Source organism: Gymnoscopelus braueri (assembly GCF_963280865.1).
Source record: "Gymnoscopelus braueri genome assembly, chromosome: 8".
Taxonomy (NCBI): Eukaryota; Metazoa; Chordata; class Actinopteri; order Myctophiformes; family Myctophidae; genus Gymnoscopelus; species Gymnoscopelus braueri.
In genome coordinates this window covers 47,237,376-47,252,905 of record NC_137609.1, presented here as the reverse complement: position 1 = coordinate 47,252,905, position 15,530 = coordinate 47,237,376, and the positions used below count along the sequence as shown (strand labels likewise).

At 39.7% G+C, this 15,530-nt stretch overlaps 2 protein-coding genes across 2 annotated transcripts in view; both read left to right on the top strand.

The window, feature by feature from the left end:
- gemin5 (gem (nuclear organelle) associated protein 5) overlaps positions 1 to 15,530 on the top strand; it is an 851,612-nt gene that overhangs the window by 194,013 nt on the left and 642,069 nt on the right. The gene's annotated exons all lie outside the window — the stretch shown is intronic.
- Positions 191 to 11,760, top strand: LOC308090885 (uncharacterized protein; the record flags this gene model as incomplete). The annotated part of the gene is made up of 4 exons (XM_080436159.1): positions 191 to 398; positions 9,729 to 10,769; positions 11,059 to 11,655; positions 11,709 to 11,760. Coding segments are annotated over 4 exons (1,848 nt in total). The 3' UTR covers positions 11,711 to 11,760.

Below are 15,530 nucleotides of genomic sequence, written 5' to 3'. Positions count from 1 at the left end.
ATACATTTGTTTAAATGAACACTAATAGTTTCATATGTCACTAATTATTTTATTTACTCCAACAGGTGACTTTAAACTCACCACTAAAGGCTCTGCTGTGGTAGGGAAAGGTTGTAATGTCACCCTCCCCTGTCACCTCCCTCCTGGGACCAATGCGGTTTCCATGACAATCAGGTGGTTTAAGAAGACAATGTGCATTTACGTGTATAAGAAAGGTCAGGGGATAGAGGGAAGGGGCTATGAGGGCAGACTGTCCCTGGACGTCCAGGAGCTGAAGAAAGGCAACGTGTCTCTGATAGTGAAAGACTACAATGAGGAGACAGATAGAGGGGTTTACATCTGTCAGGTCCAACATGGCAAACAGGAGGTGGAGGCTGCTGTGGGATTAGGCTATAGTGGTAAGTGTTGTACTGTCACAGTGCATTATTATTAACCTTGACATGTACAATGATGTGATCATGTTTATCTCTTCATGTATTAACTAGAAAAAGTGCTCCTCGGAGCACAGGTCTCCGCCAGGTCAGGTAGGTTATTGTGGCGTCCTGGTATAATAGGCCAATGTGAAAAGGGTGCCATTTCTTCTTAGGCCTTGCACGGCAATCAGACACTGCATTCATGATTTGAGGCATTTTGTTCAAAACAAGCCACTACTGCAAACTTTAGATGTCAATCTTAGCCAATCAGGATGGAATGTGAAAAATCAAACACATCCGTCTTGATCACATGACTATAGAGATCATGTGTACCGATTTGCGTGAAATTTGGATCAAATCGGAAGGAGTAATATACAAAAATGTGTTTTACATAAGTCGGCCTCCTGGTGGCGCTCTAAAAGGCAGATGTGAAAAATGCAGGGCACGGGTTTTTCCTTGACCTCTAGGGAGTGCGCTTACAAAGTTTTACACAGATTGGTGCAGTTATAGGTAAAAACACGAATGGGCCTGTTATAGCGTCACCATGAGGCTGATTTGAACATTGGCATTTCTTCCTCGGCATAGTGGGAATATGCATGCAAAATTTCAAGGAAATTGCATGCTGTGTTCATGATTTGAGGCATTTTGTTCAAAACGGAGTACTCCTGCAAACTTTGAAAGCCATTTCTAGCCAATCAGGATGGTATATGAAAAATCTGAAAACCCTGTTTCGTTTAATGACTATAGAGATACTGTGCACCGATTTACGGGATTTTTGGACAAAATCTGTAGGAGTACTGTCAAAAAATGTGTTTTGCATAAATTGGCCTCCTGGTGGCGCTATAAAAGGCCCATGTGAAAAATTTGGGGCAGAGGTTCTGCTGTGGCATCCAGGGAGTGTGTGTGCACAGTTTCACTGCGAGCAAGCCAACGGTGCCGGAGATTAGCTGTCCACAGACAGAATGACGGACGGACGGACACACACACGGACGGACGGACAGGGGGCAAAACATACTCTCTCGCCATGCCTTTCGGCCTGGCGGAGACAATAACATTGTGCTTTAATGTAATGTCTAGAATTGTTTACAGCAGTGGTTCTCAACCAGTGGTCCGGGGACCACCAGTGGTCCTTGGGGGGGGGGGGGGTGGGGGGACCAGCAAAATTAGTTAATTAAGCGTCACAATCATTTTAACCACTTAACTTTGGCTATTCAAAAATAGCAGATCTACAAGCTCATAGCGCGGCACCGAGTGCCGAGCTATGAGCTTGTAGATCTGCTATTTTTGAAAAATCTTGAAAAGGTGTTTTTAAAATCTTTGAATATATATATATTTTTAAAGTACATTTTGTATTCAAATATTTGTTTCTGGGGGGCCCTGGCACAAAACACTTTCAAATGGGGGTCCGCAGCCAAATGTATCGATTTAGGGGTCCTTGGCATGAAAACGGTTGAAAACCACTGGTTTACAGTAATCTGAGTCTTCATTATGTTTCATAACGTGGCTGTTGAACAGAAACCTTGTATCTCCATATTTAATCTTTATATGTTTTGTCATAAATCTATGTCCTACTTTATACTTTGTCGTATGACAGTGTAACACAAAGGTACGTAAATAGTCCATCTACAAAGAGAAATTTGCTCTCTCTGTGACTCAAACTGGTGAAAATAGCCGATCTACAAGCTCACAATGCATCGCGATGCTGCGCGTTGTGAGCTTGTAGATCAGCTATTTTCAATTATTTTATTTTTGAAATAAAAATGGTAAAGAATGGTAGGAAAATAAAAGAAAAGAGAGATTTACTCGTGACCCATAAGCATTGGTCCGTGACCCAAAGATGGGTCCAGGCCCATGGTTTGGGAAACACAGGTCTAGATCAGTTTTAGGGTTTTTTGGGACCCCGAGGGGTCCTTGGGGGTTCCCAGTAAAATGTGTTTAAAACAGCATCACAATCATTTTAACCACTTTATCCATTTATACGTTGGCTATTGAACAAATAGCAGATCTACAAGCTCACCGTTGGAATGCTTGCAGTGGTGGAAAGTAACTAAGTATATTTACACAAGTACTGTACTTAAGTACAATTTGAGTTACTTGGAGTATTTCCAATTGTCTATACTTATATTGTACTTTTACTCCACTATAATTATTTGAAAACTTTAGTTACTAGTTACTTTGCAGATATAAGTTATTATAGTGTATTATTATATAATATAATTTGAAAATAGCTACAAGCTCATAACGCGTTGTGATGCGATGCGTTGTGAGCTTGTACTGTAGATCTGCTATTTTCAAACATTTTAGAGCTTTTACTTTTGTTACTTTAAGTACATTTGAAACCAATACTTTTGTACTTTTACTCAAGTAAGTTTTGAATTCCGGACTTTCACTTCTAACAGAGTGCTTCTATATTGCAGTATTGATACTTTTACTTAAGTAAAACATTTGATTACTTTTTCCACCACTGGAAGCTTGTACATCTGCTATTTTGGAACATTTTTTAAAATGTTTGGAAGTTTTAGATTATTAAAAAAAAAGTTTTAAACACATTTTCTCTTCTGGGGGTCCCTGGTGCAAAACATTTTCAGATGGGGGTCCGCGGCTAAATACATCAATTTGGGGGTCCTTGACATGACAACGTTTGAGAACCACTGGTCTAGATGACAACAAATACATTCATCACAGAATGGCCCACAACAGTGTTTCTCAAAGTGGGTCCCAGGGACCCCCAGGGGTCCTTGAGGGGGTTCCAGGGGGTCCCCAGCTAAATGATTGAAAGTTAGGAACCAAATGGATCCTTGCCAGACTGTAACTCTGAGAGTGTACAAATGGAACCAAATGGACCCTTATGGGTATATCAGAAGGAAAGAAGCTCACAGCAAGTCATTTACATGGCAACATCGCTGTTTTTGATTGGCAGTGGTGGAAAAAGTACTCAGATTTTTTACTTAAGTAAAAGTATCAATACCAGTATCAATACCACAATGTAGAAATACTCTGTTACAAGTAAAAGTCCGGAATTATGAAAATGTACTTAAAGTACCAAAAGTAGAAAGTACTCCTTATGCAGTGTCCCATTTCACAATCTTTTGAAAATAGCAGATCTACAAGCTCACAATGCGTCGCATCGCGATGCATTGTGAGCTTGTAGATCTGAAGTGTGTTTTGTGATAATAAAATCAAAATCTACAAAGTCACTAGTAAGTTTTCAAATACTTGTAGTGGAGAAGGAGAGGACTAATTTCCACTGGTGGAAAGTAACTAAGTTCATGTACTCATGTACTATACTTAAGTACAATTTTGAGGTATTTCTACTTTAGTTGAGTATTTCCAATACTACTACTTCTACTCCACTACATCTCAGGGGCAAATATTGTCCTTCTACTCCACTACGATTATCTTAAAATCTTAATTACCATACTAGTTACTTTATAGATTTAGAACATTATTACAAAACATACATTAACCACTTCAGCCCTATATACATTTCAGCCATTTGAAAATAGCAGATCTACAAGCTCACAATGTGTCGCGATGCGACGCATTGTGAGCTTGTAGATCTGCTATTTTCAAAAGATTTTTATACATTTGAAAACTTGAAATGGGACATTCTGTATAATGAGTACTTTCTACTTTTGGTACTTTAAAGGTAGGGTAAGTGATTTGCAATTATTCAAATAATTGCAAAATGGGTCTATGTTCTGATAGTGCTCGTTACTATAGAGTGTCCTGTCCATATAAGGAGTCTCCATGTCTCTCCAGCTCTTTATAAAACAGAAAATGCATTTTCGTTTCAGTTTCAGTTTCATTTCCAATTTTATCCAATCAGGATAGAGAACTCAATCAGGATATAGATTAAACAAGTGAAATTGGAAGTGATGACACTAAGAAATGAGCAGGCAAAATTTGAACAGGAACACTATAAAAATGAAGCTTAAAAATGGGTACTTTCTCCTGATTGGCTGAGATTTTGACACCTACGAGAAAATGTATTTTCTGTTTATTAAAGAGCTGGAGAGACAGGGAGACTCCTGTTACTGAACAAACACTCTATAGCAATGATTACTATCAGAATATAGTGCTTTAACCTTTTAACAAAATACTTTTTGTTTTAACCCAAAAATATCACTTACCCTACCTTTAAGTAAATTTTTATGCCAAGTACATTTTGAATTCCGGACTTTTACTTGTAACAGAGTATTTCTATATTGCAGTATTGATACTTTTACTTAAGACAAGATGGTGTCCACAAGATATAAATGATATGGACTGAATAGAAGCAGTAGATAATCTATCAATGAGCTCAATTGAGTCAGCAGATTCATTTAAATTATGAAAATGAAAATGTTAAATACATTTTAACAATGTATAAATGATGAGTCATATTTCTGTATGTTAAGTATCAGTTTTCTAATCATGAATGTGTTTTGTCTTTTCATGAATTATGAACATGAATGGGAACAGGATGGCAGGGTGAGTATCACATCTATTCTACTTCATGTCCTCTCATGTGTTTTCTGATTTACATCAAGTTCTAACAATAACAGAACACATTAATGGATGGTAATATCTTCACAGTGAATAGAAACTTATTTGGCTCAGCCCCCCCCCCCCTGCAATTAACTGTTTCATCCACGGCACCAGAATGACATTGTTACCGTATATTCATATTATGGTATGTAAATATGTATTGTTCCCCCTTAGATACAGTATGTCACGAGGAAAACTTTCCATTATAGGACAGATTGAAAATAACTTTATACTTGACGTTTAACCACTTGAACCCCGGCTATTCTGGGGAGAATATTCATACAGTACAATAACATTTTGTTGTGATTTCGTTGCAAAAAAAAACAACAAAGTCAGATTTAACATTAGATACTTGCACTTCTAGTCTAGTAAGACTCAGACATGATTCAAAAGGATTTTGGATAGATGGAATTATGTCAAAATGTAAATATCAGATGTGACTCAAGATCAGACTAAATAAACAGATCACATGTTTGAATTAAAACTACAGTGATAAAGCTTTCCATCCCTGTTCTTTATTACTCTATCGAGATCCAAGAGCCGAGATCTGTCTTTAAATAAACTATGTTGTGTTCAAATAGTGCTTTAACTACTTAAACCCTATATGCAGTACCTCATTGAGTGGGGCCCCCCAGGGTTCTTTACCCCCTAATTTTTTCCCTCTGTACCAAATCTCTTCACCAACAATAGCAGAACTACAAGCTCACATGTCGGTGCAAACCAGAGTCCCTCAGGGCTCAATACTATAGTGTATATTATTATTGTGGGGAAAGCTTTTGCTGAAAATAGACGATCGACAAGCTCACAACGTGACGCAACGTGTTGCATTGTGAGCTTGTCGATCTGCTACTTTTTAAAAATAATCAAAAAATCTACATTTTTAATAAATTGAAAAAGAATTCCGATATTTATTATTGTATACACACGGTCTCCCCGGGACCCCAAACTATTGAAAATAGCAGATCTACAATATCACGCTTCACATCCTGGAATGTTGTGAGCTTGTAGATCAGCTATTTTCACTAGTTTGTGTCCCGGGGAGACCGTGTGTCAGGACTCATTTTTGAGCCGCGAGTAAATATACCTTTTTGTTTTTAGTTTTCTACATTTAGTTCTTAATTATTTTATAAGATTTTCAAAAACGCTAAACAAAAATAAATATTCAAATATCTTTCAAAATAATTTCATTATTACAAATATAAGCTTTTAAAAAGTAGTGAAAATAGCAGATCTACAAGCTCACAAAGTGTTGCACTGTTATGCATTGTGAGCTTGTAGATCTGCTAATCTCACTATTTTCTCTACACAATTTCTCATTTGGGTCTCAAGCCAAACATTTTGGGAACCATCGGTCTAATACAGTACATACTAGACTGGGGGTCCTCAAGTAAAAGAAAACACATACATTACACACACATGCATTAAACAACATTAATGTCTCCATATCCTGATGATATCTTAACTTAAACCACATATGGGTAACCGGAGTCCCTCAGGGCTCAATTCTAGTGTCTTTTCTGTTTTCTGTTATTGCGTCGCATTGTGAGCTTGCCGATCGGCTATTTTCAGCGAAAGCTTTCCCCACAATGCAGAAGCTGGGGTTTAAGTGGTTAAAGTAATATTACCAAACTAATTGTACTTGTTTTAATAATTCAAATTAATGACCCAAGGTATCAGGTTAACTAAATGCTTGTGGTTGAGCATTGTGAGGAGAGTGACATCATCATAATACACAGGAATCAGTAATTCAGCTCATATTAACATTACTATTTACAATAATAGGTTTATGATTATCTGATGTGTTCATATTTTTTTTAAAGCTGCCTGTTCTTCATCATGTACATGTATCCAAGACTTGAATGTGATTTAATATCAAATGTATTGTCCAGTCAGTATGACATGTTAATCTGATGAAGAGTTGTTATTAAAACACATCTTAACTGTCTTTATGTGGTTAAAGTTGCTGCTCAACAGTACTTCAGATATGCTACAGCAGAGCAGAAGAATGAAAGAAAGGAATCAGCTCATCAGCTTGGTAAGTATGAGAGGTGATAACAAATAGAAACTAACTGTATGTTAACTTTAACCTTTATTATACTGTGCATTCATCAATGATCAGTCAGTCACTAGGCTGTGTGTGTGTGTGTGTGTGTGTGTGTGTGTGTGTGTGTGTGTGTGTGTGTGTGTGTGTGTGTGTGTGTGTGTGTGTGTGTGTGTGTGTGTGTGTGTGTGTGTGTGTGTGTGTGTACCAGCTCTGTACAGGGCAGACAGTTAGTTCAGCAAACAATAGAGGATACACTCTCCTCCTTTTCTCAATAATGTAGTCTAAATCAAAATTCCAGAAACTTTCATAATTACATTAATGTTTATTCTACTTGATGAGACGTCCATTACACTCCTTGTAAACTGAGTGTGAAACGTTGCCACGTTCATAAAACTATCCAGAAAACCAGCTCCTCAGACAAAGGTAGTAGTATAGTAATCCACCCTTACAACACTTGTAAGCAGAACATTTTAAATCCCTTTAGAGAGAGTAAAACCACATAAATATACTGGAGTTTAGCATTAGTAGTTCACTTAGCATTAGCAATGACATGAGGTCATTTTCTTTGCCTTGAAGTACGGTAATTGAAGGCAGAGAGTTGACAGGTTTTTTTTTTTGCCTTGAAAATAATGAAAGGCAGACACAATTATGATGTCTGTTTTGCACAGCTCAACTCACTCAAGGACCCCTAAATTAATATGTATTTGACTGCGGACCTCCATCTGAAAAATATGTTGTGCCCGCCAGGGACCCCCCATACAAGATTTGTGTTATAAAGTTTTGAGGATTCCACATTTTTCAACTATTTTCAAAATTACTTTGAAAATATCTGATCTACACGCTCACAACACGTCGCATTAGTGACATGTTGTGAGCTTGTAGATCGGCTATTTTCAAATAGCCAGTGTACTGTATACATGATTAAAGTGGTTAAAGGGATTGTAGGCGATTCAGAGAAAAAAACTCCAGCAGTTCGTTTCCCCGACCACCAGGGGGTGACGCAAGGGAGGACTTCCATAGAGTTAAGGGGACTTCTAAACGGGCCATGCCGAATATAGGTTGCTTTATTCGGATACAATTCGCGGAACTGCCCGCCCCTGCCGGTTCTCTGAATTTTTATTTTTAAATAGGCTCTTTCATGACAAATTGACCACATATATGAAGTTAAACAACTAAATACTATCCAAACGCTATCTGCAAAGTAAATTATGTGCCTCAAAAACGAAGTTTGAGAGCGTTTTAAAACCGAAAGTAAAAAGTTCACACGGACGCGCACGGATGCGCACATGCGTGCGTTAATTTACGGCCCGAGACAAACATAAACAGTAGGGAAAATACGGATTTCAGAAAGAGGACTGTGTTTCAATGCAGGAAAACACCCCAGCATCATTATATAGTGGCTGATAGAGGGGAAAAAATGCAATATATAGATATATATATAGATATTTTTCAAATTTAGGCTTAATGTTGCCAACAATCCCTTTAAATAGATTTCTATGATATCTTTTTTTTAAATGCCGGGGACCCCCTGGAAAAAAAAAACGGGAGGGATTTTACCAGATGTGACGTCACATCTGGGTGAAGATCAGTTTGGTCTGTTTTGAGACCAATTTACAGAAAACCACAGATATGCTGTGAAAGCCTGAGTGTTCAAACTGAGGTATTTTTGGGGATAGAATAGACCAAAAACACACAAAAAATAAGGAAAAGTTCAAATTCATGGTGTAGTCCCTTTAACAATTACAATAACATATACAGTACATACATACAGCCAAGTGCTCCCTTATCTTTCCCCTAGACTAATGACCCTCTATGGGAAACCTTTTCTAATAGACATGCTTTTGTCTTCTGCTTAAAAGACCAAACAAAGATTGGTTGTCAGTTTGACCCTGGTTTTGAGGCAGTTCCACTGTGTGGCTCCTTTGTAAGTAAACGATCCCTTTCCCACTTTGTTTACCAGAGTAAAACATAAAATATGGGGACCTCGCCATATATGATCTTATGAACCATGGTCAATCTGGCCATGGTTCCGCTGGATTCTACTGGGAGCCAGTTAAGTTCCTACCTATATGTGTTCTGGGTCCCATCCCCAGAATCACCCTGATCAGTCTATTCTGAGCTAACTGTAGCTTGGTTTTGAGGGATTTCATTAAGACCTCAAACCAAGATGTACAGAATAAGTGCTATGACTGCTATGAAGTCTGAATTTAATTTAACCTTGGGCTCTTACCTAATTAGATTTTGGAGCCAAACAAAAATTCTTCCCAGAGTGTAAAGATAACTTGTTATCAATAAGCCAATTCCTCACTCAGAGAACTCTCCAGTGTGGCTTGTTCCTTATGGGACATGAGCAGAGCAGAATCATCAGCGTACAAGAACAAATCACAGTTACAGGCGTCTGTCAATTAATCTACCAGGGCCTCAAGCTTGCCCTCAAGCTTGCCCAGTAACCTATTGTGGTTCACAGAGCGAGTCGCCTTACAGAGCGCTTCAGGTGACTCAGTGGTGTCTCAAATAGTGCCATATGGTCAAATCTGTCCCTAGCCGTCACCCATTGATGGCTGGAACACTCACGCATGCACACATGTATGTATGTATGTATGTATGTATGTATGTATGTATGTATGTATGTATGTATGTATGTATGTATGTATGTATGTATGTATGTATGTGTGTGTGTGTGTGTGTGGTATTACAATGTCTATTAAACGTATATGTTATATCTCTTTGTTCTGTAAAAGAGACACCACAGGTTATAAAACAGCAACAGAAACTGATCCAGGACCAGCAGAACCTACTGAGTGAAAGAGAGAGAGAACTGCAGAACACTGCCAAAGAGGTGGAGAAGAGCAAGGTACATCAACATAAACTGATCCAGGACCAGAAGGACCTACGCACCCAAGTAGAAAAGCTCACAGCTCAACTGAAGGAAAGAGAGAGTGAACTGGGGAACACGATCAAACAGTCGGAGAAGAGCAACAATCAGCAACATAACCTGAAACAGGACCTAGAGGACTTGAGAAACCAAGTAGAGAAGCTCAAAGTTCAACTGAAGGAAAGAGAGAGAGAACTGGAGAAGATCAACCAGACACTGATAGACAGAGATAGGAGAATAGGAGAGAAAGACCAACTACTGACAGAAAGAGAGAGAGAAATGGAGAAGATCAACCAGACACTGATAGACAGAGATAGGAGAATAGGAGAGAAAGACCAACTACTGACAGAAAGAGAGAGAGAAATGGAGAAGATCAACCAGACACTGATAGACAGAGATAGGAGAATAGGAGAGAAAGACCAACTACTGAAGCAAAGAGAGGGGGAACTGCAGAACACTACCAAAGAGGTGGAGAAGAACGGGAGATATCAACAGCAACTGACACAAGACCAGCAGGATCTGAGCAACCAAGTAGAGAAGCTCGCACTTCAACTGATTGAAAGAGAGAGTGAACTGGAGAAGATCAAGATAGAGAAAGACAAGAGTCTAGAAGAGAAAGACAAAGAACTGGAGAAGATCAAGATAGAGAAAGACAATAGTCTAGAAGAGAAAGACCAAGAACTGGAGAAGATCAAGATGGAGAAAGACAAGAGTCTAGAAGAGAAAGACCAAGAACTGGAGAAGATCAAGATAGAGAAATACAAGAGTCTAGAAGAGAAAGACCAACAACTGAAAGAAAGTAACAAACTACAGAGAGAAACAGAAAAACGACTGAATCAGAAAGATGAAGAGCTGAGGATGAGGAAGACAGAATGGGATAATGCCATCCCTGAAAACACACAGCTTGGTGAGAATTGGAATATTACAAACCTCATCTCACTACATGATTGCGCTGTCTTTGGATTCAGCAGATCTGTCTGTTTCTTTAAAAACAAAAAAACAACAAAAAAGATTATTTTCTCTATTGAAAAATGTCTGACAATATAGCATATGATATATAACATTGATAATATATATATATATATATATATATATATATATATATATACACACACACACATATATATATTATCAATGTTATTATTATATAATTATACCACAAAATAATAAAACCAACCCCCCATCTTGTCTTCAAGGTTCTTCCACGACTCAGCAAATTCTGCCAAAGATAGAGATCCAGGAAGCAGAGAAATATCTGAAGATTGGGAGGACTGAGTTCATTAAAAGAGTCTCAGAGTCCAACTTGATTTCTCTAATGGACAGACTTTTGACTAAGGAAGTAATCAATGATCAAGAAATGGAGTCAGTCATAGGGGAAAAACTCAGGTCAGACAAAGCACGGGGAATTATTGACATGGTGAGGAAAAAGGGAAACAAGGCATGTTCAGAAATGATCGACATCCTCCAACAGCTGGACCCTAAGCTTAGTGAACACCTGCATGAATATTACAGCAAATACCAGGAGGTAGAAGCCCAGGCCAAAGAGACGATTCAGAAGGACAGTGTAGATAGGAAACACAAGGAAGAGCAGGAGATGAGGGAGAGGTTTGAGAAGGAGCTTGAGGAATCTCTGAGGGAGAAAGAGGAAACCATCCAAAAGCTTAAGGTAAAGATCAGTGAACTTAATTATAAACTGGCTAAACTGAAGAAACAAATGAGGGAGGAGAGGGATGAAGAGAAGAAAAGAGAGCTGGAAGAAGAGCTGAGGCAGATGGAGGGAAAACTGGAGAAGTGTAAAGAGGAGAGAGAGAACGAGAAGAGAGAGATGGATGAGAGACACAGACAGGAAATAGAGGAGATGAGAGAGATCTATCAAGGCAACACTAGGGCGAAAGCAGAGCTGATTAAGATAATCCTGCCTGAGTTATTCAGCAACATCATGACCTTAAAAACAAATATGCAGAGAGAGTTTGAGAGTCAACCGGAGGGGAAGAACAGAGAGATGAAAGAGAAGATGCAGAGAGAGTTTGAGAGACAACTGGAGGAGAAGAACAGAGAGATGAAAGAGAAGATGCAGAGAGAGTTTGAGAGACAACTAGAAGAGAAGAACAGAGAGATGAAAGACATTTTGAGTATAATGTGTAACATATGTGCAACTTAAAAAACAAAATGTAATTCGTGGTTTTACTTATTTCACACCTGGGTAGGTCTTTTAATATAGTGGTGTTAATCTCTGTACAGGTGTTAATCAGCACAAATAGAATAGCTCTAATTAGCAACGCTCACCTGTACCTTACTTTTCTAAATCTTAAATTAAACCCCAGGAATCATGCATTAAGTTTAAACAATATTTATCTGAATGTCAAATGTAAATAGCTTCTGTATTGGCTAAATCATAATGATGATGATGGGGCGGCCATAGCTGAGTGGTTAGTGAGCCCGCCTAGGGAACCAGAGGCCCTGGTTGCCCCAGGTTCGATTCCAGGCTATCCCAGCATATGTGCCGATGATATGAAATTTGTCCCTGAGCAAGACTCTTAACCCCAATTGCTCACAGGTTCTCATTGGAAACAAGACCGCAAGGACTTTCATGAACGACCTGTTAAAAGGAATTATCCTTATCCTTATCCTTATGATGATTAATCTTTAGGTGTCAAATGAAAACATATGTTTAGTTATAACCAGGGACAATTTGGCAGAATTACAGTAAAATAAAGTGTGATATCCATTGTCTTTCAGGAAGTAGTAATTAATGATGTAAAGATCAATGGTCACAAGTCACATGACCAGACAAACTTCACTATGACTTCATAGACACTGGTTTCACTTGTTTATTCATTTATAACTATGTCTGATGCTTAGCAGAAACACACTGGTCTCAGAACAGCATTAATACACTTCTTTATTCATTTATGACTATGTCTGATGCTTAGCAGAAACACACTGTTCTCAGATCAGCATTAAGGATTATTTTAGGATTATATTGTGTTTCTTTCTTATTTGTATTTTAAAGGCACAGAGGCCTCTTGTATTAGGGAAATTCTTAATAAATGTATATTCACCCTTTTTAGCCATTTGTCAGTCTCCGTTTTCTCCTGGGTTTTAAAAGTGTTGTTCTCAATCAAGTTTAAGTACTTACCTGGTTTAACTCGAACCTGTGTAGAGCCTGAAAAGAAAGGTGTTAGTGGAGGAGTTCTTAGGCTCCTATAACAAACTTGAGTGGCGTAGTCTGCAAGTGATTTGTTCCATTGGTATTCACGATAATAATGCGCCGTCTAGACGCCGACATGGACAGTCGCAAGCAAATTAGCTCTTGCACTCACGGCAACATTTTTGCCAGATTTTCACTGGATTTGCTTCTCATCTTCATCTTTCTGTGGACGACGGATTCATTCCTTGAATCACCACAGAATCTACACCTGATGGAGACAGAAAAGGGGAATCCACGGGAAATGAGAAACGAAAAACACTTTCTACCTGATCAGCGCTACGGTATCAACAAAACATCTGGGATTTGCGGCTGGAGTTCTCCATACACTCCTGGCCATGAATTCGGCTAGAAAGAAGAACGCACCTCCGGCAGGACGCATGGACCGAAGATATTTAATCATCCTTTTTCTTCTCCTGTCGGGTGATATCCACGTTAATCCAGGCCCAGTTACCACCAGGCAAACTTCTGCCCGTTTGGTGAGGGAGGAAAACCTTGCCAACGATGCTAACGTTGCTAAAGCTGCTAGCATTGCCATCGGCAACGTCGAACAACAACAAAGCCTGGCTACTACAAAGAGCCTTCGGATCACCGGAGCCAACGCAACCAGCGTTGCTACTGAAGCTAGCTACGTCGACAACACCAATGGCTCCCCACCAACTCAACTAGGCGAATCAACCCAAATGATCAACCGAAACACCCACGTTGTTTCCACCACAGCCGTCGACGAGGACGCTTGCACCGACGTGCCACGGCGATCAACCGGGAGAAGCAGCATAGACGAGGACGCGGAACCAAGGAGTCACCTAGTTGTTTTCCCCGAAGCAGAGGCCCTGATGCACCGTTTTCAACCTACGGTTCGTTCCACGGCCATGGTCCTAGCAGAGGCCGTGCTGGGGCCCCCGCGACCCATCCCCCCCCCCCCCAACCCCCACAGCTGGCTGCTTACGACGGAACAAAGGCTTTGATGGACGCTTACGCCTCAACAACAAATCTAATCTACAAATTCCAATCTGGTTTCAGAACAAACCACTCCACTGACACATGCCTTCTCTATTTGAACGACTATCAAACAAGATGTCGACAAATATTGCGGCATGGTCATGCTGGACCTCCAGAAGGCCTTTGACACCGTTAATCACCCAATTATGATCAATAAGCTCAAAGCAATAGGTTTTGATGATACGTCAGTGAACTGGATGAGATCCTACCTGGAAGGGAGGGAGCAAGTGGTGGAAGTAAACGGCATCCAGTCCCCCCCCCCTCCCTGTGGCTTGTGGTGTCCCACAAGGAAGTATACTAGGACCTTTACTGTTCCTGATATATGTGAATGATATGTCATCAGCCTGCGACTGCAAACTGTTCCTGTTCGCAGATGACTCGGCCCTGCTAGTCTCGGACAGGGACAGGCTGCAGGTTGAGAAAACTCTCAGCTCCGAACTCAACAAGATCTGCATCTGGCTCTCTGACAACAAACTTTGATTACACCTGGGTAAAACTGAATCCATCTTTGGGTCCAGTCCTAACCTTAGCAAGGCAGAGAGTTTCACGATCAAAGTGGGTGATGATGTCATCAAAAGAAAGGATGAAATTACCTACCTGGGCTCCATCTTGGACGCAAACCTCTCTGGTAACAAAAACGCCGAAAAAGTGATCAAAAATGTCAACCAAACAACACGCTATTTGTGGAGGATTGATCGTCTAGTCAGTAAGAATACTCTGAAGATTCTTGCAGGGGCCCTCATTCAAGGTCATTATGATAATGCATGCACTTCATGGTATCACAACACCTCCAAGGCCTTAAAAACAAGGCTCCAAACATCCCAAAACAAACTTGTAAGGCTACTTCTTGGCCTCAATCACAAAACCCATCTAACCCCTGCTCATTTTGCTAGGATTGGATGGCTTAGGGTTGAGGACAGAGTACAGCAACTTGCTATGGGCCTGGTCTTCAAGATACACCACAACATTGGGATCCCCCTGTATTTGTCAAAATACTTCCAAAATGTTAATGAAGTCCATGATCATAACACCAGAGGCAGCTCCACAAATCATGTTCAACCCAGATTTGGCTCAACTAAGGGAATGAACTCGTTCTCATGCTATTCATCAAAAATGTGGAATGCCCTACCAAAAGGAGTAAAGGAGTGTAAAACCCTACTCACTTTCAAAACTGCCCTAAAGATACACCTTCAGGAGGCTGCAATTCGAAAATGGCCCCTGTCTAAGTCTTAACCTACCCCCCCCTCCTTCATTTTCCTCTTTTGTATATATATATTTTTTTTTCTCTCTTCATACCAGTAACCTGAAAGCTGACGGTATGACATTCTGTATAGTAGTGTGTATATCTGTCTGCCTCTTATATGTCATCATGATTTGTGTGCATGGGGTTCTCATCTTAAACAAGCTGCGTGCTTAATGAGAGTTCCAGTTTAGTAGACCTTGTATTGTGAATTTGTA